This window comes from Diadema setosum, chromosome 4 (genome assembly GCF_964275005.1).
Source record: "Diadema setosum chromosome 4, eeDiaSeto1, whole genome shotgun sequence".
NCBI lineage: Eukaryota > Metazoa > Echinodermata > Echinoidea > Diadematoida > Diadematidae > Diadema > Diadema setosum.
Window position 1 is genome coordinate 30,537,001 of NC_092688.1, and position 27,744 is coordinate 30,564,744.

Sequence of the window (27,744 nt, forward strand, 5' to 3'; positions counted from 1 at the left end):
AACATACAAACATGCACACACACACACACACACACACACACACATAGTATATGTTTATATATATACATATATATATATATACATATATATATATGGTAAATATACAATGTAAATATGCCTATGTGAAACATGTATAACCGCTCTTTTATCCCTCTTGATATCCTTTGAATAATGCTCTCCAATGATTTGATATATATATATTTTTTTTTTATTAGCTGATATGACAGAGCATTAACTAATCTAGAATAACGTCTTTTATCTATCATGACAAAAAGCACATTGCTTCATTCGGTATCGAGCGAATTAAAGCTGGCATTAAGTTGTTCTACGTATGAAAGTGACTGCCGTCGAAAGCAAATTTTCATTGTAGCATTTTTAGTGGTCGTATACGGCAGGTGGCCGCTATTAACAGATGGCGCTAATGCAGGTGTGACTGTGTGAGCATGTGTGTGACCGTGTGTAACTGCTCGTGTGTGTGTGTTTGTGTGTGTGTGTGTGTGTGTGTGTGAGTGTGTGTGTGTATGTGTGTGAGTGTGTGTGTGTGTTTGCCAGTATGTGTACGCATGCATGCACATGTCTCAATATCAATTATCCTAACATAAAATATGCAATACATGTAATAATATCACGACACACGTATATTATAGGCCTTTGATTATAATAACATGCGTCCACCACAATCTATATGCTACAGTGTATATGAGTCATATCGTAGTAGCTCCGACCCTGTACATTGTATTTTCGTTGTTTGTTTGTTTTTTTTTTAATCTTTTGCAAATGATGAGAAGCATAAATCAGTTAAAAGGTTATGTTTACACAATCCCGACGATCCGTTGAACTTCAATTCACACAGTGTCAGCAGCCGACACTCGGGAGTGGCAGCGGAATGACTCGCGCAAATCGTGTACGTGTGATACCGTGAGCGAAGGTTCCTGCACATTATTCTACCTGCTGGAAGATCGAGAGAAAGACGTCCAACATGGTGGTGAAGGTCTTTGTCGATGTGCTGTCGCAGCCTTGTCGCTCCGTCATGCTCTTTCTGAAGAACTCGAAAATCCCTCACGAGTTCGTCTATATAGAACTCCTGAAGGGTGCGTATGAAATTGTTCATAGTTTCTGTTCATAATGTATGGCTCATGATGGCTCGCCGACTCGATGCAATAATTATCTACTGCGTATTAACATTATGCACAGAATGTGTGAGCGAGGAGTTCGTCACACCTTTTGTTTGCATTCGTTGTTATATCAAAAATTAGGAGGGGCTCAGGGGAGGGGGTTGTCTCTGCTTCCCTTGAGCAGTGGACAAAGGAAAGTCCACAGCTGTATGCAAACGTAATGACCTTACCTAAGGACACCTGTGATCCGTTCAGACCTCTAGCATAGATAGCTTGTGGTTTATACAGGAAATATTCTGTATACACTTGGCTTCACATGTGAAGCCAAGTGTATACAGAATATTTATCAGTTTCACTTTCGAATTAAGTTCATGCAGTCACTCTGCTGACATTATGCAGTGGGTTATTCGCTGTGAATTTTTCGTTTATGATTTCTGCGTTATAGAGAATGGGATTCAGATAGCGATTTCAGGGTGTATTTGAGTTCCAGCTCCACATTTTTAATAACACCAGATTTGTTGTTGTTGTTGTTGTTGTTGTTGTTTTGATATTGGCATGCTTGATGCGTAATCCTGGATAGTGCCTGTCCATAACTTTTCCTCGATCCAAGCTGTAATGTCTATTAATAGAAAACCAGATGATAATCTCTCTCGTGGCATCTATAGAGTACGAACCTGGAACAATCACACGATTAATTGCAAATTAGGATGATGACTTCCTGTGACAAACAGTACAGATAAGAATATAATATCTTCAGTGACTGATGTATTGCTGTCATTCATTCAAGCGTGTGCCTTATCTTTCGGCAAGGGACCATGGACTTGTAATTGTTTACCATCAGGGAAAAGGTCGTCTGCATGTTTTATTATCAGTATGCCCGAGAAATTCATGATTCTCGTATACGGTGGCATTGGTTTCTGTGTGCCATGCATGTATGCACGGGAACAAGAATTTTGATAACAAGCTAATCGGCTACGTCGTGACATGATATCTCACTTATTAAAGTAAGAATACGAAAGTAACGAGACGACCAATGTTTTATTTTGGTCTTACAATAATTTGCCTGATTGCATTTCCATTTAAACATGATTCCCATTATGCAAAGAGAAATAGTCACATTAAAATTCATGATGGCATGCACCACTGTTGAAATCCATTAGTATATCAAATGTATGAAATATCATAAATTAATGTTTAAAAGATTAATCCCTTCTAAAAAGGTAATTGACATAAAAACACGACAAAACATAACAAACGGTCAACAGTCAAAGAAGGATCAGAAGATGTGCCGAGATAATGATATACATGTATTTAATGTGATCCGGGCCTTGTGAAGTTAATCTTGAAAAAATGTATGAGCCCCTCTGCTGTATGCCACGTGTCTCAACATGATTGTGTCTGATAGTAGTTCTCTAGATTTTCAGTACTTCGGAGTTTAGTTTTAGTTGAAAATAGAGATGTTATTTCTTGGTACTTTCAATAAATTCTTCATACATTGGCGAATTCTTTTTTTTATATAGAAAATAGTGTGAAAATGTGATAATAATTCTCTCCACAGACGAGCATAAGAAGCCCAAGTTCCAGGCGATCAATCCAATGATGCAGGTTCCGGCGATGAAGGATGGAGACTTCTGTTTATCAGAGAGGTATTTTAGAAGCAAATTGACACTGAGCTGAAATCCTTTTTTTTTTTTTTTAAGAGAGAGATGCCCATACCCTCCAGTTTCTTCTTTTATTAATTACAGATTGGAGCTATACTTATAGAGGGTTTATAAAATTTGATTGACGGCGATGCTTTGGAATGTGAGATCAGTTCAAACCTTAAAACAAATACTATATAGATGTATGTTCGGTTTCCAAATGAAATAAATAAGATCAATTTAATTTTTCAAAAGTTCAGATTTTATTAACTGATTGATATTGGTAAGATCCATTTATAAATTACTGTCATTATAACCTACTTTTTCATTGCAAAGCGATGATTTCTCAAAGTGCAACAGAAGCAATGAATCCGTTACAGCCGTTTACATGTTATATACGCGGGGTATATTCAAAAGTGTACTTGCTGACCAGTCCGATGCAGTCCATAATAGCTTTCGTTGCTTCAGACCGTTCCGTTAACCAGTTAAAATCTATTAAAACAGTAAAAGGAGGAAGGACGTTTGAATGTATCATCCACCGATGCTGACACGTTCACCTATATTCCAACTTTAACAGTGTTGCCATACAACGGTACTTGGCAATGAAGTACCCCAATGATTATCCGGACAACTGGTACCCAGCGGACATCGAAAAACGCGCGAAGGTGGACGAGTACATGGCCTTCCACCACCAGGGCATCAGGCAACCTCTCGAAGAGCTTGCCATGGAAGAGGTTAGTGGTCACATCACGTGGACTGATATGGTGAGAGGACTGTGCCAATGGTATGTGAGATCGCACTCATGTTGCGTGGTGCGGGACCGAAAATGTGGGTTAGAATTTTGAATTTGGTTCATCAAGGAAGCTATATGAAATGGTCATATTACGCATTCAAGCAAAAGAACTGCTCAGTGATATCTCTGATGGGCAATGATATTTAAGGTGACTATATTGCCACAAATACAGACACACGGAACAGTTCAATTGGGGGAATTAAATTTCTCATTAGATTTCATTTATAAAATGTGACCCTTTTGTCTGATGCCGAATGTCGACTTTAAAACATCTCATGTTATAATAAAATGATTTTGTATAATTTGAGGACCAATATGAATGAAAAATGATTCCAGTTTCGTTAGGTTACCATCTTTGATATTTCTAAATCCCGCGTTAGATTTTGAATATTCATATACAAGACCATCGCAACTGGGCACATGTAGCTTTAAAACATAAAGAATATACAAAATACGAGCAAAATCGAGTAGACTTATATTTTTTTTTCTTACCTCGAAATGGAGTTGGAAGATGTGATTTTTTTTTATCCTTGCGAAAAAGCAACTTCCGTCATTCTTACTTAGCAAAAATTTACCCAGACGCTCACAGTGTCTATCTGAGGGTGATCTTTTATGACTCATGAGGTGAGCAGTAGTACCGTCTTACAAGCTAAAATTGATAACTTATACGATGTGATAAATCGTTAACTTATACGATGTGATAAATCGTTATGCTGATTTCCATTTTCTTTGTGCATACTTGCAGGTGTGGTATCCATTTATGCTGAATAAGCCCATTGATGAGAAAGCAGTCAAGAAATGCCACGAACACGCCAAAGGAAAGTTGGATGTCTTCGCCAAGACATGGCTGGGAAAGAAGCCATTCCTCCTCGGAGAGGAAGTCAGCTTTGCTGACGTCATGGCTGTGAATGAGGTAAGATCAAAGTTCATCGTTGTCATTTCATAAAGTTTCAGTCATTACGATGTGGCAGAAACGAATTAATGGATGAGTGATAAATGAAATAACATTTATATTCATATTCATCAACCTTTTGGAGATTGATCAAAGTAACAAATGAAAGAAAAAAAAAACTGTTGCAATCAGCGTCTGAGAATAAAATTAATACGAATAGGCCTAGGTAAAATAGTTAATGAAAGGGATACCAGAAGAAACAAGATACATGTATTTAATATTTGGGTCAGAATTAGAGCAAGAAGGATTGCAGGACCACTGAATCATATTAGTATGGTGTAATAAGATTTTCGAGACGTTGCCTTTATAAAGAGTATTCGGCTTGCCAAGAAGAAGAAAAGAAAAGAAAAGAAAAGAAAAGAAAAGAAAAGAAAAGAAAAGAAAAGAAAAGAAAAGAAAAGAAAAGAAAAGAAAAGAAAAGAAAAGAAAAGAAAAGAAAAGAAAAGAAAAGAAAAGAAAAGAAAAGAAAAGAAAAGAAAAGAAAAGAAAAGAAAAGAAAAGAAAAAAGTAAATGAAAACACACACACACACACACACACACAAGTTGCCATATTCTTAGCATCACATGAAACCGGATTGTGCCACAATAAATTAGCAATTATGTGTGACTAATCATGTATTTGTTCACCGGGTAAAACCTGTAAAAACACGTGAGCTAATTTTTACAATTCATGTTGATTTTCACCCTACATGCATGCATTGAAAAAAAAAATGCAATGCACCGAATATCATCATATCATTAAACTAGTTATATATTTTATTCAACTCGTAGTGGTATAAATCAGTTTGATCCAACCAATAAATCAGTTAAATCTTTTTACAATGTTTCAGGAAACATGAGCCGCTACGTGATAAATTATAGAACAGTTTAAGTCTTTGTGCTCTGATGAGATTCGAGAAGGACTTGTGTAGATCAACCTACATATGGAGTGAAATTAGAATTCTGTCGAAGCACGAACACGGACAGCTTATTGGTATAGTATGTCCTCTTAATCTCTCATTTTCTCTTAATTTGAACACCGCACATGACCATGTAGCTGGTACAGAGCACCATCTCTCGAGATCCTGTCACCGATAGCAATGACACGCTCAAGGCATACATGGAGCGGGTTCGAGACGCATTGAACCCAGCTTTCGACGAGCTCTCCGCTGATATCTACAAATGGAGAGACGAGTACCTCGCTAAGAACAAGTAGTTCCTTCGACGCTGAACCCGAATGTGACACATCATTTGTCCCATTTGTGTGTTTTATGTCTCCGCCACGATATGTTTTAAGGATGTCCCTCCGTCCTTAATTGATTTTGTAGACGACGTAATTCAGCACCGTTTGAGTTATCCAACTGAAACTTGGCATAATTCTGAATGTATAAATGGACGGAGTTGTGCATATAAACTATACTGGATGCACGTGTTGAAGGTAAAAGGTCTTAAGGTCAACATCAGATTTTAAAATTTCACTATTTCACTCTTATTTCGGCATGCCAGAAAGTATTTTCATGAAATTTAATGTATACATATGTATGACCAGATGAAAATTCTCTAGTTAAAGTTTTAAGCCATAGGGTCAAAAGTCAAAGGTCAAGTGAAAATGCAAAAAAAAAAAAAAAGATCACCTTTTCCTTGATGTCTTTAATAGGCTTAAAGTAAAATCTTCATAAAATATTGTACATAAAATTATACATGTACTGCCTAACAATATTTCTCTCTTGTAAGTTTTTGGTCATTGGTCAAAGGTCAGATTAAAATGCTAGAATTACATCGTTTAGTGCTGATACACCAATAAGTATGTTCTTCATTCCTTGGAAATGACTGAAACTTGACTTACATTTACTACTGCACAATAAGTCTGTATCTAGGGAAAGATTTAGGCCATGGGGTCAAAGGTCAAGGGAAAATTTTCCAAATTTGAAAATGCCCCAAAGTATTATCATGAAAATGTATGCATTTTTACCAGATAATGATTATTTGCCAATCATGTAAAACTGTCATCTCACATTGGCAAGGTGTACCGTAGACATATTGGGCTAATAATGCGATATAGGAGCAAAAAACCAGTCACCAGCAAGGTCTATTTTTTCCCCTTGGGGGATGTCTTTGACATTGAAGTGAAAATGACCTGCCAATCAATTGTTGTGTTGATAATTATTTGAAATTTCAGCACTTAATGGGTTTTTCCACTTTTTTTTTGGTCAAGACAGCATTTCGATGTATTACAGCCTCCCGCTTTGAGGAAATCAAGCAGAGCAGCATGTTAAGTGAATGAAAGCCATCACCACAGTTTGAATATACTTAAAAGCTACTCCCGCGTGTAATCTATTGCTCCTATTAGCATAGAGATTGTGCAAAGATATCGTCGTCTAGAAACGTTTTCAAGTTCATATTTTTCTAGGTTTATATGGAGGATTCAAAATTACTTAAATCATGCAAAAAAAAAAAAATCCATAGAAAGTCGTTGTGATTTAAAAGACAGTATTTCCTGGTAGCTTCCACAAAAGATCAGATGCGAGATTATTCTATGGAAATGATTCTTATGTCACATGACACAAAGTACTATAGTACTCTGTATCAATATGTGTTCCGAAAGCACCCACCAAATTCTTAAATCCCAATATAAAGACTTTGATTGCACAAAGTTGTCTCATGAATCTGATTATTTCTCTTGAGTTCAATGTTTAAATGTTTTAATGTATATATATATATATATATATATATATATATATATATACATACACTGTATCACTTATAATGTATTATGACTGTATGTGTGTACGTCATTGAAGTTGTATTGTCCGATCAAGCAAATTTGTTCCCCACTGGATTACAGAATCACAATCCTGTAGATTAACATTCAAGAAGTCTGTTTATTTGTTAATTTCAAACATGATTACAATGTCATGACAATGCCATATTCCATTTTAGCTAAATATTTATGTGTGTGATACGTTCAATATATCACATTGATTTTACCGTGCATTGTTACAACTCTCACACAATCCAAGTATATTAAATTCACACCAGGCCATATAGAAAAATTGAACTTGATAAAACACCGTTATTTTCTTTTGGATAAATCTTGGTGTTGATATGTTTTGACCTTGAGTATCTTCAGGTATATTATGTCTGATCAGGGAGTTGGGGTCGACCTTTGGATGTAGCCGTCAAAACAGGACCGCTGGATCAGGTGTCAACGCAGGATTCTTAGTATCGGATTATACGGCTTTCTCTGTCATGTGTAGTTTCCTTTGGCGCAATAACACTGAATTCACACAGGAAAATATTACAAGCATCGTGTTACAATTACGGTAAATCATGAATGTGGCCATTGATCAGTGTTCACGCTGCGTATAAAAGGGATTCATTAAACGCCTTGCCTGTTACCATTGGTGATCAATACCTGAAGAAGAGAAGCAGAAAGAAAAGCGAGAGGATACCCAGCTGACCATCATGCTCATAACAAGAACAAACGACATGGCAGATTTTTTTTTTTACCCTTACCATAAATATTCAACATTCATCTTATTCAGTGATTTTTTTTTGAAAGAATCTAACCATAATCCTTCATTTTCACCAGTTATAAATGGATGGATTAGAAAAAATAGCATTAACTCTGGGACAGATCTAACAGAATAGTTGTAACTGATTATATAGTTGATTTCTATCGTGTTGTTGTGAAGCAATATTTAGTCCCTTTCTGCGATTTTTGGAAATTTGTTGATGATTGGTGGCTATGTGATTACCTAACCCCCGACCAGTACAGAGAGAAGCTAACAGACCAGGGCCCTGTTTCATAAATGATAATAATAATAAAACATGGTACTTATAAATCTGCTCGTAAAAGTTACGAACAACTTACGAGCGACTGGCGATCAGTTCTGATGTGCTATACTTAACAGAATTTCCATAATTCAGCACAAGAACTGATCACCAGTCGCTCGTAAGTTGTTCGTATATGTTTACGAACAGCTTTATGAAACACCCCCAGACCAACATTTACCGCCTCTGTACAACATTGGTCGCCCCTTGAGACAGTTTAAGGGTTGTGGAACTTTAGACTGAACTCGCCGACAGACAATTTGGGGTGTGATGGTTACATATATCTATCTATCTATATATATATATATATATATATATATATATATATATATATATATATATATATATATATATATATATATATATATATATATATATATATATATAATTATGTTAGTGAGAGAGATATTATATTATTATAGAAGATATCACGCAACGCTGTTATGCTATGGACTTTGGACAGTGTGCACAATGCTATGCACGGTTTTCTGGAACAATCGGGGCTCAAAGCACACAAGGGTTCACGTACTAGTGCCTGAAAAATATCTCGTCATAATAATCTTTTACCAATGGTTCACCACTGCCACTACGGCAAAGATACAAACTTTTTTTTTTTGGGGGGGGGGAGGGGGGGGGGGGGGGTAAGGAGAGTAAAATGGACGCCTCTCCTATGTCGTCCTGTATGCACTCAACCATACTATATCAGTGAACAATTGCGCCTCTTTGATATCTGCATGTTACTGTGTGATTTTGTATAATACTCTGCCCACAACAACAAACAAAATTCGTTGACATTTTCAATGGGCCGCCGCTATTCAAAATTCAAATACATTCAAGGTTGTGTTCACCCAGTTAGGTCCTCTCATACGTGTAAAATATCCTGTAACTGCTTCTGTGCTTCGCAATTGAAGCTGCAAAAGAGAAAGGGAGAACTGTGTAAACACGCCAGGCGCCACCTAGTTCCTCAAGCTCTATAGTCCGTTCTTGAGAGTGCACTGGTTTGGAAAAACTTTGATGCACGTGTTTGTCTCTCCGTGCGTTTCTCAGTCTATACGTTTCTCAAAGTGGAGCTTCCAAGCGATCTGTTACAGTACCTTCATATACATCAATATGGTGGTTCAAGTTTACGCGGATCTGGGCTCCCAGCCGTGTCGTGCTCTCGTCGTGTTCTTAAAACACACTGCTATACCATTCGAGATCGTTGACATTGATTTGGCAAAGGGCAAGTATTTGTTTTCCTTTATTGTAGCATTAACTCCATGCTGTTATAGAATCAGGCATATGAGCCAGGGAGGTGGGAGAACACCACTTATGTGTCGGAGCTCGTTTCGGTAACACGTGCAAGGTTCGGGATTCATCAATGTATGAATATCGTAGGTTCATGCAGGGAGGTGATCTCACCTCCCTGGTTCATGTGAAGGGGTGAGCACTTCTGATGTGACTCTGAAAGGTCTGTTTCTTGATCTTAAAACGCCTTTTCATGTTGCTCTGCAGCCAGATGAAACGCAATTAAAACGAGATGATGATCAAACGGTACCTCTCTGTTGAACAAAAAGATGTGAATTTTGAAGTCTATCATAATATCTGTATTATCATGTGGGATATGTAAAAGAGAATTTCTCATTCTGAGATGATTATTTCGTAATGCACTTTCGTTGATGTTGGTATAATCTTGTCACTTTGTCACTTTCATATCACTTTCATACAGGTGACCACAGGAAGCCGGAATTTGCTGCTATCAATCCAATGATGCAAGTGCCAGCAATTAAGGATGGAGATTTTTGTTTATCCGAAAGGTACTGAACGAAATTCAATGTTCATTCATTTTAAAGGTAAGGCATATACAGTGGAAGCCTTGACAAAGACCCGAATGTTTCTGGTCAACCATAGAAAACCAATTTCGGGCATCATGCATCAATACGGTCACTCAAAAAAAAATCATAAGATTCTATGCAGAAATTCACAGCATTTGCCTTTTGGAACTGAGGATCTCAGAGTAATTATTTATTTTTTTTTTCTCATACATTTCTTTCAACACGATTACTTTTCTAAGCTTCACGTCAGACAAGTTGTTGTTATGCTGATTATTCCAGGTTACACGAGGATTCGTGACTTCAGGGTAGCTCGTATGTATATATAATTGACATAAAGACTTGGCGTTCATTGTCCATGATTTTTGTGATTTCATTGAAAACGAGATCTCTCAAAATGTCCCAGACATGACTAAAAACTTTCTCGATGCCTGCACGTCACTTCACCACAGTGTCGCCATTTTCCGATACCTGGCAACAAAATACGCCGAAGATGTGCCCGACTACTGGTACCCCAAGGAGATCGAGAAGCGAGCGAAGGTAGACGAGTACATGGCCTTCCACCACCAGGGCATCAGAGAGACCATAGACGGGCTCTTCATGGCGGAGGTGCGCCCTCTTGTGATATCACCGGCCATCTGTTCTTGAAAGCGTGAAGTCTATGTAGAACTTGAATATAATATTGCATTGCATAATAACGGTACACTTTTCATAGGAAACTGTATAAATACTAGCCTATCTTGGAACCCCTTGAAACCTTTGAAACAAAACGCTGGTATCACAAGCTGAACCTTGCCGAAACTTATTGACATTTGCAATATATTATTGATGTGTTGAGTTGTATCTGTTATCAAACATTATTGACATGTCCGCGAATCCAAGATAAACTATATATCATAGAGATTTTTGTTATCATTGTTTGTAATATCATTATTCATTTTTTCATTCGGCATTTGCAGGAGACAGTACAAGTGAATAGTTAATATAGGCCTACATACACATATTATATAGACCTACATATACACAGAAAGACAGACGACTAATAGACCAACACTTTTATTATTAAGTGCGATAGGGGGGGGGGGGGGGGAGCAAAACAAAACCCCAAAATTTTAATGTATTTAGCCAGCCCGCCCATAAATATACATGTCTTTGAAACAGAATGACTGCCATGCTTATATATCTTATTTTTTATTTATTATTGGACTTACCAGGTGTTGTTGCCTCTGATAGCTAACATATCAGCTTCCGAGGAAACGATTAAAGAGAAGGAGAAAATCGTTCGGAAAGCCCTGAGTACATTCGAGAGGGTGTTCTTGGGTGGCAAGCCCTTCATCCTCGGTGATGAGATCAGCTATGCGGACATCATGGTGGTCAGTGAGGTAAGCGTTCTTGCAAAGGTTGGCGAAAACACCACTATGTTACCAGTTAATTACTTATTCATGAAATGTGTAACGTAAAAAAAGCAACCTAACAATCAAACAGGTTAATGAGTAAACGAGTGTGCCATTCTATTTTGTTTATACGGTTCAGAAAAACGCTGGTGGCCTGCAAAGGGTTGCGAAAGGCTATCTTGAACTGCGCCCTCTGTAAGCTGCTGATTTCACTAAGAGAAATATGGCATTACATATTATTTGATTGATTCTGTAACAAAGTCAACTTGGTTACAACATTCGTGTGATCGTCACCACTCTGAATTAACTATTGGAATTTATGATAGGAGCATGACACACGCAGACTGTCCTATTTGAAAATTCTTTGCAACCGATTGACTGATTCACTCATTGTGAACAGTTGATGGTGATGTCAACGTCTTGTTACATAACGTACACCAAACCGTATAAATACGTATGACGATCACCTTAATACGTGACTGGTGTTCGTGTATTGATCGGTATCATGAGTTCTCTTTCTTACCATTAAAAGGAAACACACACACACACACACACACACACACACACACACACACACACAACTGTAATGCTACATACATTTACTCTTATCACTCCAAAGTCACAAAAGACCAAACAACAACAACAACAACAACAACACACACCTGTGACGTCAAACAACGATAAATGTGAGAGAAATTTTAACGGAACAGAAAATAAAGTGGAGGTGATTAGTCAAAGTGATAAAAGGAGAAAATACGCAAGGAGGCTCTGATTATTGCAGAAGATAAACTAAAAAAAGCACCACAACCCAATATAATAACACACATACAAACACAAACGCGAAATGCACTCAGTGTACACCGTCTCAAAGTTCGCTTTGAAGCTTCCTTATGCTCGTCTTTCGATTTCGTAAGATTTCCACTCTATCATTTTTCACATTCTCTCCTCCGCCCAGATGATTCAACACACCGTAAGCGGACGTCACGTGAGCGAAGGAAACCAAAATCTGGAGGAGTACGTGAACAGGGTCCGGGATCGACTCAACCCAGCATTCGACGAGGTTTTTGACGTCATCTACAAGTGGAGGGATGACTATCTGAAAGGAAAGCAAAAGACTGATAAATAATAATACCATCCTGAAAGTCCTCGATGAATAATGTTTCCTTATATGCAAATAAATTTTGAGTTCGGTCAACAGTATGATCTTATGACACCATTACACACTCTAACGTCAAAACATATCATGTAATATGATTATAAAGAGGTTATGACTACCTAAAGAGTTGTTTTCTGAAGAACGGAGTTTTATGGCAGAATGTTCGACACTTCTACTTCTTTTTTTTTTTTAAACGTATAGATGTCTGATAACCTTGCGCAGCAAACAATTTCTTTAGTCGTCAACTGTGCAGGCATTATTGTCCCCGCCGAACGAGTTCGAGCAGGGGACTATGAAACGGGCTCCGTACGTGTGTGTGTCCGTGTGTCCGTCCGTGCGTCCGTGTGTCCGTCCGTGCGTCCGTGCGTCCGTGCGTCCGTGTGTGATCAAAATGTTCAAAATGCTACTCCTTCGCCATTTCTAACCCGATTTTGATTCTGTTTGCTTTATATGATAGCACTACATGGGAGCTTTGAAACTTCTATACAGAATTTCAGTTGTGACCTTTGACCTTGACCTTTGACCTATATTGTACATTTTGCTTCAAAATGCTACTTCTTCGCCATTTCTAACCCGATTTTGATTCCGTTTGCTTTATATGATGGCACTAGGTGAGGGCTTCAAAACTTCTACACAAAATTTTGACCTTTGACTTCTTTGACCTTTGACCTTGATTTTTGACCTATATTGTACATTACCTACAAAATGCTACTCCTTCGCCATTTCTAACCCGATTTCGATTCCGTTTGCTTTATGTGATGGCACTAGGTGAGAGCTTCAAAACTTCTACACGGAATTTTGACCTTTGACTTCTTTGACCTTTGACCTTGATTTTTGACCTATATTGTACATTTTGCTACAAAATGCTACTCCTTCGCCATTTGTAACCCGATTTCAATTCCGTTTGCTTTAAGTGATGGCACTAGGTGAGGGCTTCAAAACTTCTACGCAGAATTTCGACCTTTGACTTCTTTGACCTTTGACCTTGATTTTTGACCTATATTGTACATTACCTACAAAATGCTACTCCTTCGCCATTTCTAACCCGATTTCGATTCCGTTTGCTTTATGTGATGGCACTAGGTGAGGGCTTCAAAACTTCTACACGGAATTTTGACCTTTGACTTCTTTGACCTTTGACCTTGATTTTTGACCTATATTGTACATTTTGCTACAAAATGCTACTCCTTCGCCATTTCTAACCCGATTTCGATTCTGTTTGCTTTATGTGATGGCACTAGGTGAGGGCTTCAAAACTTCTACATAGAATTTTGACCTTTGACTTCTTTGACCTTTGACCTTGATCTTTTTACCTATATTGTACATTTTGCTACTAAATGCTACTTCTGGCGGGGACATATATTACGCACCGCGTAATTTCTACTTTTCCTTGTTGATTAATGTTTCTCATGACCTATGTTTATAGATGTACGCTTGACTTTAATAACAGAATGAACCAAACTAGATTAAATGAGTCAAGAAAAAAAAAAGATAAAAGTATGGAATTTAAATGCCGTATATATATATATATATATATATAGCAAGTGAGTTATACATGGCAGTATTACCATATTTTTATTACAATGAAAAGTGCTTAACGTGTGGACAGTTGTCCCTTCGACAGAAGGGTAAATTCAAGATTTAAATCGGTCGCTCAAGTTAAACGTTAGGCGTAATGTCACAATACAGAGCGATTAGAAATGGGATAAATGTGCGTGCAAGATATAGCGAGAGTTAGTGAAAAGTTAACGTGAGTTAAATGAAAACTGAAAAGAAAAGATATTTGCTTGTGATAGGCCCAGACCCGACAGACAGGCCATTGTCAATGCATGCATGAGGACTGGTGAATAGAGTAATTATGAGACTATTTTTCTCGCGTCTACTTCAAATCAAGCTATTGGTACATGTAATGTTTATCTACTAACTGAATCTCTGTCCACTTTGTGAAAGTAAGCGATGATTCCATTATTTTGATTATACGCCCAGTGGATTCAAAGATTCCCAACGTCTGTCTGTGTGCATGCACGGTCTTTTGAAATTTAACTGAACCGGAGGTTCCACCACACATTATTTTGATTCCAAATATGGACATGACTATATACTGTGTTTATAGACTGATTTAAGTGTATCCTGCAACTCTTCTTTTTGTATTAGTTACTAGTAATTTTGCATTCATGGGATTTCATTACTATCTTACCATTCTTTGATCTGTAGATGTATATCACGAATATAAATTTTGTGGAAACTTCGTAAAAATGTACCCAATTGAATTCGAGTGAAACTGATCGTAGTGTAAACAACAGAATTAAATACACTGCTATATGTCGTTAACACCAGTTTCATTTCCTGCCATGAAAATGTGTTATTTGTGTAAATTTCAGGGTACATCACCGGATTTAGATTACTGGCTTTTATAGACTTTGTTTATCAGCCAGATCACTGAAATACATTAAACTGTCATGTGTTTATCATAACATTTAAAGTCAGCATCGGATAACCGATACATTTCTCTGACTGCGTCACTTGGGCGATTGAATGAGGTAAATGAAATAAATGCGGAGACGAATTGCAAAAAAAAAAAAAAAAAAAAGTCGTCTTGACAGCTAGCGTTGCAGTTACATCCGTTGAGAAATATACTCGTTGCTTACTCATATGCATATTATTATGGTGTACGAACGACGAAAGTCCTATAATAACACTATTCAAGGAAATTGTTCTTAAAAAAACATGAAATCAGAAATTACATATATAATGATGTATAGGGTTATCACTACTGAAGTGAAAATACTCCTTTGTGAATAGAGAAAAAAACAGTTGATTTGTGGTAATTGATAATAAATTATTAGGGTTGGGATTTGTGCTGGGTATGGCATGGTTTATATATATATAATGCATCATCATCATCATTCCATCTTTGAGTGAACACGATGCCTCCAATCTACAAGTGCATGGAAGCAATAATTTCTGAAATGTCATCGAGTATTATGTGGAATGCATCCCGTAAACTGCCCATAAACACAAACAATAAAGATTTTATTTCTGCTCTGGATGCCTTTACAATGTAATTCAGTTTATAATTCTGAACTCGAACTTCCTATATGTAAATTCTTCAGTTGACGACACTGATTTCTCCTTTCTTTCCAACAATCTCTTCCTGCATAGACTCGTCTTCCTTCCTCGTCCATTTCCCCCTTCTGTTTCTCACAGTCAATTGACTTACTAGGTAGTTTACCTTAGTCAACTTTCATGAACTTACCAAGTAATTTACCTCAGTCAACTTTAAAGGGATTTTCGTTTGAGATGGGGCTTCTGGTTTCCAACGTTTTTGATGAATTTATGAGATAATGAGAAACTTCTTATGAAATATGAAAGAGCATATCTAAATTCTAAGAGAATCCAAAGCTTTATTTGGTTTTGAAATGGCTGAGATATCCAAAACAAAGCAATCCTGATGAATGGTGGGACCCATCTTTTCTTTATAGGATCACTTCGTTTTACTTTGTTTTTTGACATCTCAGGTATTTCAAAACCAATTTTCCTCAAATAAATTCTGGATTCCTAGCTTAGAATCGTATTCTCTTTAAGTTTTCATAAAATGATTTCTAAGTATACCTTGCAAAAACTTAAAAGCTGAATCCTCACCTAAACCAATACTATACCATCTCTTTAATGAACTTACCGGGTTGTTTACCTTCAAAGTGCCTTGAAAGCTAGAGTACAGACAAATAAAAGTGTAGGATTTTGAATAACCGAAGTGTATGGAATTTTGAAGTTTTACGTGAAATAGCGAAAGAGATGCGGGGTGATGTTTTTGAGCTCCCAAGAAGTGTTTCCCACTGACCTATGCATACATCCGCATTTTGCAAAGAGAAAGGTCAAGGGAGAGAGAAAGCGAGAGAGAAAGAGAGGGAGAGAGAAAGAAAGAAAGATAGAAAGAAAAAAGAAAGAAAGAGAGAGAGAAAGAGAAAAAGAAAGAAAGAAAGAAAGATGAGATAAGAATTAGGTGTGGTCGAGAGAGGGTGTCGGGGCGGGGAGAACGTCGAAAGCCCGCACGGGGAGTTCCCTGATTGATCTTGCTATTACCAAAGACGCTCTCTACTTAAGTATCTTTGCTTATTACCAAGCGCTTGGGATCGTCCATACAAATTTGGAGGGGGTTCATGTAATCGTACAAACAGGGGGTATGAGTAAATGACTAAAAAGTTTTCCATTCATACCGACTGTAAGAAACAGCACAAATTTGCCCCCTCCCCCCCCAAAAAAAAAAAAAAAGAAAAAAAAAAACAATTGTCATGACAACCTCACGCTGGCATGTCTTTTGTCAGTGTGTGCAGTGCACGTGTGTTGAAATTATTATCCGATCGATATACTAGTATACCGGTATTTAATAGAAGTAGTCGAGGACGTCATGCAGCATGCATATTCATAACCAATGCGGTCGATAAAACGCTGTACACACATCCCGGAAGTTCGCGAACAAAAACAAACTGCCGATCTGCTGGGTATCAGGCGCTCACTCTTTACACTGACAAGTATTCGTAAAAAACGCCTCAACGGGACTAAACTATGTGAGACCAACAGGTTGGCCGGTCGCAGTCCTTGGTAAATGTATATATCCTATAGTTGTGGTTTACTATTCAGAAACCACGCGCCTGGAAGATCAAGCATTCCGTGAAAGAGCCAGGGTTACAGAAGACTGCTGTAACTTCAGTGGAAGGAGAACGTACTGTACCTGTGTAAAACTTTTGAAACTTGTTGGTAGAACGGTGGACATAAGTAGGTCCAGGCATGGCGCGGAGAGAAGAGTGCATTCCGAGATGGCTCTGGCATGCTTTTGATGCATTGGACACCGAAAAACATGGGGCAGTGGCTCAGATAGAGCTGAAGGTATGGTCGGAACCCAACTCTTTCTCTTTACTGTCAATTCTATGTCGATGTTTATGTTTTTTTTTTTCTTGTTTTTATCTCTTTGCTGAGACACAAAGCACAATATACTAAGTAGTCTGTATGATGTACGGAATGTGACGCCTGATCGTGTGCACCGCTGATCTAATACCTCTACTATCATTGACTACCAAAGAGCTAGTCTCGACGTCTCTTCAAGGAGATACCCACCAATTCGTGGCATCGGGCCCGGAATCCTCCACGCTGCCCTATTGCACACAATGGCAATACATACATTGCACGGCCATATAACAGCTCTATTTTTACAAAAAATGTATACGGACCATTCATGGGTTTTATCATCACAACCCTGCTATTTCAGTGCTCCTATAAGTTGTATTATAATTGTCATAATGTCAATTTTCCACTTTACAGCCCAAAAGGTCCTTTTAAATTCTTGTTGTAGGCCTATGTTCTTCTTCTTCTTCGGTTTTCTTCTTATATCTTCAGTCTTCTTCTTCTTCTTCTTCTTGTTTTTCTTCTTCAGTCTTATTTTTCTTCTTCTTCTTCTTCTTCCTCCTCCTCCTCTCTTCTTTTTACTTGCTGTAACCCCTTTCCCTTCAAGCCTGAAGTGTATTTGCCAGTGGCCTGTAGGTTGGTTTTCAACTGTGCATAGTATGCTACATAGTTGTGTCTACTAGTACATCACTTTGAGTGTAGAATTTAAAATCCATAGTTTTCTTGTCTAAACGTTCTTTTCTCTTTTTTAGGCAGGCAGTATATGGTGTTCCCTTTTTGTGATTATGGAGAGCATGTTTAATTTTTTTTTTCTGTTTGTGGTTAAATACCCTTGAGTATTGCATTAGGATTTTAAGCATGAACATGTAAAGACATTTGATGCTAAGAGGGGGAAAAGTAATCATAGAACTGGGCTGACGATACATCATCATATGGGCTGATGGTCCATTTGACCGGATACATCATGGACTATCTTTGACCTGTTGAGGATGGGCTGATTTTGCTACAAAATGCGTTTTCCATAGACACCTGCCCGAGTATATTCGCGACTCGTCTTCAACAATGTTCATACTCTTTGCTGCTCAACATTGATTCTGCAAGGAGAGATCCTATGTCTCACATCTTGCAATCTGAGACCGCGCAAAGTGACTGCTAGGTTGTTTGCAGATGACTGTCTAATCTTTGGCAACATTGAATCAAAAGAAGACATAAAGACACTGAAGCAATTGGAAGCCAAATCACTAATGCAGTTCAACCCCAACATGGGCCCAGGTCTTCCATGTTTACAACAAACTCAAGCACATCATCACATCATAGGCCTACATCATTCTTGCATCAGATGGACAAACCTCAAAGCAAGCAGATACTGCAAAATATATTTGAGTCTACTTCCAAAAGACGCTCAGGTGGAATCACAATGTCTACCAAGTATACAAAAAAAAGGCTAATTCCGTGAGAGATGCAGAATGTCATTGAATGGAAGAAGTGTAGAGCTATGTTAGCACGAGACATCGGATGTAGGATGCCCTTGAATGGGAGACATGTTGCTATGGTTACAGAAGACATCAGATGCAGGATGTCATTGGATGGAAGACAGAATGATATGACTACACAAGACTTAGGACATCAGCTGGCATTAATCTGGCATAATTATATGGTAACACAAGACAAAGGATGCAAACCTGATTACTGGTGACATTACTACCGGGCTCTGTTTTATGAAGAGTTATAATTGATGATATCAGTTGATTTCTATGGTAAGTCTATGGCAGCCTGTGTGGTAAGGAAATGTATAATCGATTATATCTCTTGATTAGATGGGGCCCTGGTCTAATATTTTTATCCTCCACATTTACTCAAGTGTTTAAAAAATAAATAAATATCACAACTAAACACGGCTTTAATCCCAGCGCATAATTTCCATTTGATGATCTATTATAAGTAAAGCAGGGCTCCACACTAACTTTTATTTTTGGTGGCCCAAAGGCAAACATCCGACCTTTTTTGGTGGCCCGATCAGGCCACCAAATTCTTCATTTCTGAAATTTTGGTGGCCCGACGTGCGTTTTTGGTGGCCCCGGGCCACCGGGCCACCGTTAGTGTCGAGCCCTGAGTAAAGGCAGTTGTTTGATTGCATTTGTATGTGATCTCTTAATATCCTTGTTAGAAAGGCCATGTATCATTCTACATTTCAACACCATTGCTCATTCAATGATGCCCCTTTTGTGCAGGTCAATGACTACAAATTTTCCCTGTGTCCTAGATAGATATGTAGGTGTTTGTTGATTATGATAAGAGCTATGGCAGAATTCCAAACAGTTTGCTTTTCCAAAGTGAATAGCATAGTGAGTTGGCCTTCACTTCAAAGTACACATAATAATCATGTCCTTAACCCGAGTTGTAAAGCTGGTCCTTCATGGAGAAATGTTTATACACCACCTGTAACAAGGCATCTGCTGTGATTTGCTTCAGAGGAAAAAATAAAAATGACTGCACGACCTACTTCTGAGATGTGAAGTGGTATCCTTTCTTTGTGAGTCATATTTGCATATTCTCTTTACCTTTAAAGCTAAACACAACAGACAACAGGAGTGTTTGCCTTAACGTGATAACAAAAGCAATAGTGCAGTGCTCCATTGCACATGTTAAACTTAGGCTTATGCTTGATTGCCTCAGCCTGTCTGATCCAGTATAAAGTTGGGATCTTGGCTCTATGCTGTATCTAAGCTTGCAGTTTTCCGTACTCATATAAAATGGGTGTAATCGATTCCATATTGCTGTTTGCTGCAGCAAGGAGTTCTGATAACTCCTTGGTTGCAGTTATACTCGGTTTGGGTTCCTACACTTTATTTTGTCAGCATATGGTAGAGATCAATAGGCCTCCTACTAAAATTTGCATTTTAAAGTTCATACCTGTCTTGCAGTCCAATGAAATCACATCTAGTTTTATAGCAGTAGCTTTTTCCAATTAAAGATAATAAAAAGTTTTGGTACCTCGGGCCCTGAATTTCCGTGTTTCAGGTTAAAGTAACTTTCAAATAACTAACACTGTGAGACTTACTCGCCCCAAAGTGCTCTCATTTCTTAGTAATCATGCAATTAATGTAACTGCGACCAGCAGCCCCATACGCATAGCGACCAACAGCCCCATACGCATAGCGTAATGGGGCTTCGCATTGTAGCGTAGCATTCAGGATCATGACAGATTTAGTATCGCGGGTAAATATCAACTTAAGATCCAAAAATTCTTCAATTTGAAGACTTACCAATTAAGTTGAAGTCTTGAAAACAGGCTTCGGGCAACGTTTGGTTCGCCAATAGTCCCTTTCTGTTCGAATTGATGATTGAATGTGACTCTGTCGAGAGGACCTTGGGAGAGCTACATACACTGATTACCACGGCCAGCGCATACGCACACATCACTTGCGAACAAATTTCAAATCCACGAACGGATAAGATGTTTGTGTGCGCATGCGCTGGCCGTCAATTCAGTGTAGCTCTCCCAAGGTCCTCTCGACCGAGTCACATTCAGTCATCAATTCGAACAGAAAGGGACTATTGGCAGAACCAAACGTTGCCCGAAGCCTGTTTTCAAGACTTCAACTTAATTGGTAAGTCTTCAAATTGAAGATTTTTTGTGGATTTTAAGTTGATATTTACCCGCGATACTAAATCTGTCATGATCCTGTAAGCTACAATGCGAAGCCCCATTTAGCTATGCGTATGGGGCTGCTGGTCGCAGTTAGCTACTCAGTATGCGTATGGGGCTGCACGCTGCTGGTCGCAGTTATCATGCAATAATGGTTTTGTACAATACGTGTACTACCTCACCGCCGTACGGCGGCGGCTCTGGTACGAAACCATTATTGCATGATTACTAAGACATGAGAGCACTTTGGGGCGAGTAAGTCTCACAGTGTTAGTTATATGAAAGGTACTTTTACCTGAAACACAAACTAAGACAAGGAAATTCAGGGAAACTTTTGAGGTAATACCAAAACTTTATATTATCTTTAAGGGTAATATCTTTGTTCACTGATCCATTTTTTTTTTTTTTTTTTTTTTTGGGGGGGGGGAGGGGTAGTTGTTGGGCTAAGATTTGTCATGCATTATATGACATAGTGGTCCTTTTGCTAAGAGACCCCATAATGGATAAATTCAACTAGATGATATATTCGTGATTTCGATGGACACTGAATTAATCTTACCATTTATTCCAGTAGAGATTAAACATGAATATGATGTGATAGTGTCACAATTATACGTTTGTGTGTGTCAGGTGTGGGGGGCATCTTTAAAAATGTTGATGACCAAAAATTGGTCATTTCATTTTTTTTCTTACTGTCGATCCCTCTTTACTCCAACCTTGATTCTTCAATCAGTGTTCATCATGGCCCTGTTTACTTTCAGAGTAGCCTCATTAGGGCCATAGATGAAATACTGAGGGTACATGTATCTAATAGGGTGGTCATTCAAACTTTGCACAGATTACACTTGTAATGTATGCATGCAGCATTTGAGTGCGAATCCTGTGTTGAAATTCCACCCTTCACACAGCGATATATTTCTCCCTTGACGGGACACACTTTCCTGTCTACTCAACATATGTGCTTAAGTAACCCATAGAAGACCAGTCCTGAGTATACTCAGGCATGTGCCTATGGGATATCCATGTTGTAACAAAACCAGCTCATCATCAGTGGGCTATGATGCACAGTGCTGTAGTCAGACAGGTGTACTTTTGGGCCAGATATACCATGGTATTTTGCGAATAGGAATGGTACCAACTGTAATACTGCGGTATCTGTTACTGTGGTATTTCACCAATGAGAACAGTGACAACAAATTACCATGGTATTCATAACCATTGTATTTTCAGTGTGAATGTACCTAGTGTCAGCACTGGTTTTCCAGAGAGCTCTGTCATCATTACCTTCAACATTGCTAACCCCCCTTTCAGACTAGAGAGTTCTCATATGGATATATATATATACGACGTATGGATATAGCACGTTTTTATGTGTCTAAATGCTCTGTAAATATGAAACATTGTATCAATATACGTGGTATATCGAAACGATTGTTTGAGCATTGTTTCAAATCATTATCCTATATCCATCTTTGTACAACGTATATTTATGTCTGAATGCTCTCATATCCATACGTCGTATGAGTAGGCGGGGCTTATTCGCAGCGCTTGCTGAGCTTACGTATCCTTGGTGCGGACTTATAACGGGCGGCTAACAGATTGATTGTGACATAATGATCTGGCGCGAACTAGCAAAATACTGGATGAATCCAAGGCAGAGTATTATAAACACTATGCGCAAAGCCTGCATGAATTATGTACTGCGCATGGAAGAGATTCACGTCTGCTCGAGAAATAATGCTTGTTCGCTACAATAGGTCTGAATGCTCTCAAATTGAAACGTGGTATATCCATATGTTGTATGAATATATGATGTCTGAAAGTGCCATAAGTGGTATCCGGGCATAGACCCTAATCAGGAGGGACATGATGGGTGGACCACCATGTTCAGGGATGGTTGCACCATGGAGCTACTGTTAGTAGCTCCATGGTTGCACTACAAGTACAATGTAGGCAGGATTTGTGTATTACCATTGATTACTCGAGATCTCCCATTGAAAAGTCCAGCCCTCTGCTGTGCGTACGTATCAAGGGGCTCCCATATGTCTAATCTTATTAAAGCTGAAGTTCTGTAGGGCGGCTGATCGGAATGTACTGTAGGTATTGATGCTTATGACAGCTCTTAGCCTGTTGAGGTTGCTTGATTTTATGGTAACACACACACCCGCTCACGTGCCTAAAAGCATTGTACATGTTGTATACACTTACTTAAGTTTCACATGCCTTCAAGAGTATATCAAATACAAGTATTAGGCAGTTACAAGCTGGCATATCAACTTGCCAAGCATGAGCAGAACTGGGACAAGTAATATATGAGAGCACTTCATTTCTTTTTGTATATCCTACACTACTTTGGCACTAAAGATATTTCCTGTCCTTGTCAGTTTTTGCACGTACACATCAAATACTCATATCAATTAAAGGTATGCATCTTCCAAGTATTTGTAAAGTTGTAGTGTGAGTATGAGTATCACCAAATCATATTGGAAATGTAAGTACACTTCAGAAGCTGATTGATCATTTACCAAACTTGTATTGCTATAATTTTCAATTTCTATATTTCATGAATTGAGTCTCATAATCACGCAAAACATAAAAGCAAAATGGATATAGTGATGCCTGGCAACATTGGTGTAAGATGACATTGATTAAACACTGGTGTGCAGTTGAGCAAACATTGTTTCAGGGAATGATTGGGTTGGTTTTTGAATATTTCACTCATTGACAAGATTGAAACTCAAGTTAATGCAAGGTCTGTAGCCTTGTGTTTCCATGGCCATATCCTTTTGCTCTGCAGCCCCATAATGACACACATGTAATGTGTTTGCATTGTGAACTGTTTTCCCGTAAAATATTGGGTTTCATGCAGGAAATAAGCCAAGTAGATAGAGTTTGCATTATTTCATTGTGTACCTGACACTGCAGCCATAACATGCTGAAGTATTTCCTAGCCATCTTTTAAATCCCTGTAATACCTGAAATACAATGCCAGTGCATTAAAGCTGCAAAGGTGTGGCAGCATGTCAATAGGTTCATGCTGAGCTGGCAAGTTACCCTATTAAACTTCACTTATAGAGGAACTTGTAGGGAGTTGTGGATGTTTTCATGAGAGTATTTATTTTTTTTAACACTCAGTTGGGTAAAGTAGATTTTACGTTTTTTTTTTTCTTTTAAATCTGCAGAATCAAGACAGACATTCATTATTTGTGGAACATACTATTATAATATACAAAAATATTTGTATGTTTTTATTTTCCCACTGGTTTCTGGTTGCCTGAAGTGCAGGAAAATTTCTACCCAGCAAAAATGTCCACTTTTACAGTACATGGATAAGTTTAGGGTCCAGTATGATAGTTCCTGTGGTTTAGTTCCTGTGGTTGATATGAAGGTAAGCTTGTGGTGAAGTGTGACCCTGTAATGACCAGATAACTTCCTGTAATAGATGAATAATAAAAAGAATTGTATGCATATTATATGCATGTCTCTGCCTTCTTAGTTTGCTATGAGTGCAATTAAAATGATCACTGTCTGCTTTATATACTCTAAAGTTCTGTGTAGCGCTCACTATACACTCTTAGAAAAAAAGGTTCTTTTGAGCACCATTAAATGGTTCTCAGCACTGTCACAATAGCGACACCCTTTTAGGTGCTCGTGAGAACCTTTTTGAAATGGTGCTTGTCGGCACCTTTTGCAAAAGGTGCCCATTAGAACCTTTTTCCCGATGAAATGGTGCTCGTGAGTACCATTTAAAAGGTGCTCATGGGCACCTTTTTGACTAAAGATGGGCACCTTTTTGACTCTTTTTCAAAAGGTGCTCACGGGAACCATTTCATTGGAAAAGGTTCTAATGGGCACCAATGTTAAAAGGTGCTGACAGGCACCATTTAAAAAAGGTTCTCACAGGCTCCAAAAAAGGTGTCGCTATTGTGACAGTGCTGAGAACCATTTAATGGTGCTCAAAAGAACCTTTTTCTTTTTTCATAGAATGTAGTATGTGAATTGATGTCTGTGTATTTTTGGTGTGTTTCACATGCAGTGCTGGTAAGGTGCTTCACTGGCACCATTCTTAAAGGTACATTACCTATCTGCATTGAAAATGTGCATCACAAACTCATTTGAAATGAAATGAATTCATCTGAATTTCATCTCATCAGTCAAACATACGTTCAAAACATGTACATTAGCAATACATTAGCATGTCATACATTATCATTGACACTGGAAAAAAAAAGAGCAAGGATAACACACCCATGCACACGCAGTTTCACAAGCATGAATACATGTACATGACATTCACCAATATTTTTTCATGAAACATTACTCAATAATTGAAAACCATAGAAATTTGCTCTTTCACAAATTCGCAGAAATGTATTTATTCACCTTAACTTTTACAATCTAAAGGTGAGGTTTGTATTTGTCATGTTATAATCTGTCAAATATTCTTAACAAAATATTTTCATTTGTTTACTAATTCTTTTTCAACAATATTTGTCATTTGTGTACCGAGCAGTTCTTGAAACACCATCACACATCTCTGTACAGATGATATGAAATAGCAAGAGGTGCATCAGGCTTTTGAAATACATAACAAAATTTCTAATTCTCTGTGAAATAATTCCTGCATGGATGAGATACAGTAATTGTGTCAGTCTTAAGATAGGCAGAAGTCAAGTACATTACTTAAGAAGTATGAGGAACTTTTTCCACATGTTTGCCAGTTTGTTCGGTGTTGTTGTTGTTTTTTTTTTTTTTCTTTTAAAGCATGCTTGTCCTAAAAGCAACTACAAAGGGCAGGAAAACAATTCCAAATTCCATTAAACAGGACCTTTGGTATTGTCACAGAAAACATACATTATATTGCTGGTATGATACTTGGGATAGGATAAGCTTTACACTTCTTCACTTCACATTCATAACGTCGAGTACTTGAATTAACTTATCTTTGTTTGTATACGAGTGACTTTTTTTGTTGCTGTTCTGCAATTTGAAAGCACCACAGACTCATCTATACAACTGTAAATACAAGAAGAGTATCAATTCAGGTTAATCATGACTTCTGACAATTTACAGCATGTCCTACGAAAACACACACACACACACACACACACACCCAAAAAGAAGAAAAGAACACATTGTTTATAATGTGAAGGATAATAAGAATCCCAAGGGGAAAAGAGTTAGGATACCACACCCACACAGTTTCACAAGCATGAATGAACAAAATTCCTCAACCATGATCTAAAATATGTAACATTTGGAATCAATAAAAAATTACTTTTTTTTTTTTAAAGCAGAGCAACAAATTCATTAGAGTAAACTATATATGATGCAGGCCTAAAGCTGAGGTTTGAATTTGCTGTCCTATAACCTGCCTATGACAATAATATGTTGTTAGCATTTGTCATTTTGTTCACCAAATTTGCCAACAGTCTTTTAAACACCACCACCACGTACATGTACATTTTGTATGTCTGCAAAAGCAATATAAACTGGTGACAAGAGGTGCATCAGTGCTTTGAAATAAATTACATAATCTTCAATTCTCTATACACAATACGTAATTCCTGCGTGGGTATAAGGGCCATTCTCCGAAAAGGGGCACCAAAGGGCATTTTTGTGTCTCCAACCTTCTCTAGGCCATAAAACACGAATTTGTCATCAGGAAACCAATTTTTTTACTTTTATTTATACTAGAGAATATAATGAGTAAAATTAAAATCAACTGAGGTCACAGCACCTCATGAAAAAATTATATACGACAACATGAAATATATATTTGTTGATTTTACCCATGTCTCCAGCCAACTCTGTGATTATATTTCACGCTCTCGCTCTTTACCGTAATATCAGAAATCTATGTTTTGTTCACTAATTCATAGTGCCTTCGGTGCCTAAATAAAAAAGCATAATGCTTAGCGAAAAAAGATTTGTATATTTTTTTCTGCGATCTTAGCGATGGTGTCTCCAAATCTCCGTAAGATACGTTACTTTTTGTATGACGCCCTAAAAAAATATGAAGGTAATAAAGCAGTGATCTGTATGTCGGTCTAGTGAATGAAGTCCATTTCAAGATTATATAAATACAAATAGTGTATTCTGAAACTCTATAATGATAAATATATCCAGACACAAAGTTTGCAATTGTGTATGTTACGATAAGCTGAATTAAGATACGTTACTGAAACTTTGCTCTATTACAGAAAAAGTACTTTGTTGATAGAGTTATAATGCATTTTTCTTTAAAGCACATTACATTGCTTGTATTCATACATGGGAGTTACGAAAGAAAAAGTTGTTATTTTGTGAAAACACAATGTTGAACATTAAGGCCGTCAAATACGTTACCGTCAAATACGTTACCGTCAAATACGTTACCGCATAAAGTGCATAAAATAGGCGCAACGCACTTTGCGCTAATTCTCTAATTTTGCATAACCTAATGGTTCTCTGCTCTTCAAAGCATGGCGGCCACTTTGAGCGTGATGTTGCATTACGTTTAGTACCGAGAGTTCGAG

At 37.8% G+C, this 27,744-nt stretch overlaps 3 protein-coding genes across 4 annotated transcripts in view; all 3 read left to right on the forward strand.

Moving 5' to 3' along the window:
• Nucleotides 1-887: 887 nt before the first annotated feature.
• Nucleotides 888-7,124, forward strand: LOC140228005 (glutathione S-transferase theta-1-like). Of its 2 annotated transcripts, XM_072308401.1 has the most exons (6): nt 888-1,091; nt 2,674-2,761; nt 3,333-3,489; nt 4,294-4,461; nt 5,538-5,719; nt 5,778-7,124. In XM_072308401.1, exons 1-5 carry the CDS (start codon nt 980-982, stop codon nt 5,694-5,696), a joined length of 684 nt encoding a protein of 227 aa, XP_072164502.1. In that variant the 5' UTR covers nt 888-979; the 3' UTR covers nt 5,697-5,719; nt 5,778-7,124. The 2 variants fall into 2 exon arrangements, with proteins under 2 accessions (XP_072164502.1, XP_072164501.1); XM_072308400.1 differs by having other exon boundaries at nt 5,538-7,124.
• Nucleotides 7,125-9,424: 2,300 nt separating this feature from the next.
• Nucleotides 9,425-12,922, forward strand: LOC140227116 (glutathione S-transferase theta-1-like). Its single transcript, XM_072307548.1, has 5 exons — nt 9,425-9,536; nt 10,023-10,110; nt 10,578-10,734; nt 11,340-11,507; nt 12,475-12,922. Exons 1-5 carry the CDS (start codon nt 9,425-9,427, stop codon nt 12,643-12,645), a joined length of 696 nt encoding a protein of 231 aa, XP_072163649.1. The 3' UTR covers nt 12,646-12,922.
• A 4,354-nt stretch (nt 12,923-17,276) lies between these two features.
• The window catches only part of LOC140228009 (uncharacterized), a 102,601-nt gene continuing 92,133 nt past the window's right edge, over nt 17,277-27,744 (forward strand). Inside the window, exon 1 of the mRNA XM_072308405.1 lies at nt 17,277-17,562. Coding sequence (XP_072164506.1) covers nt 17,464-17,562 — 99 coding nt within the window. The 5' untranslated portion in view covers nt 17,277-17,463. The remainder of the gene's footprint in view (nt 17,563-27,744) is intronic.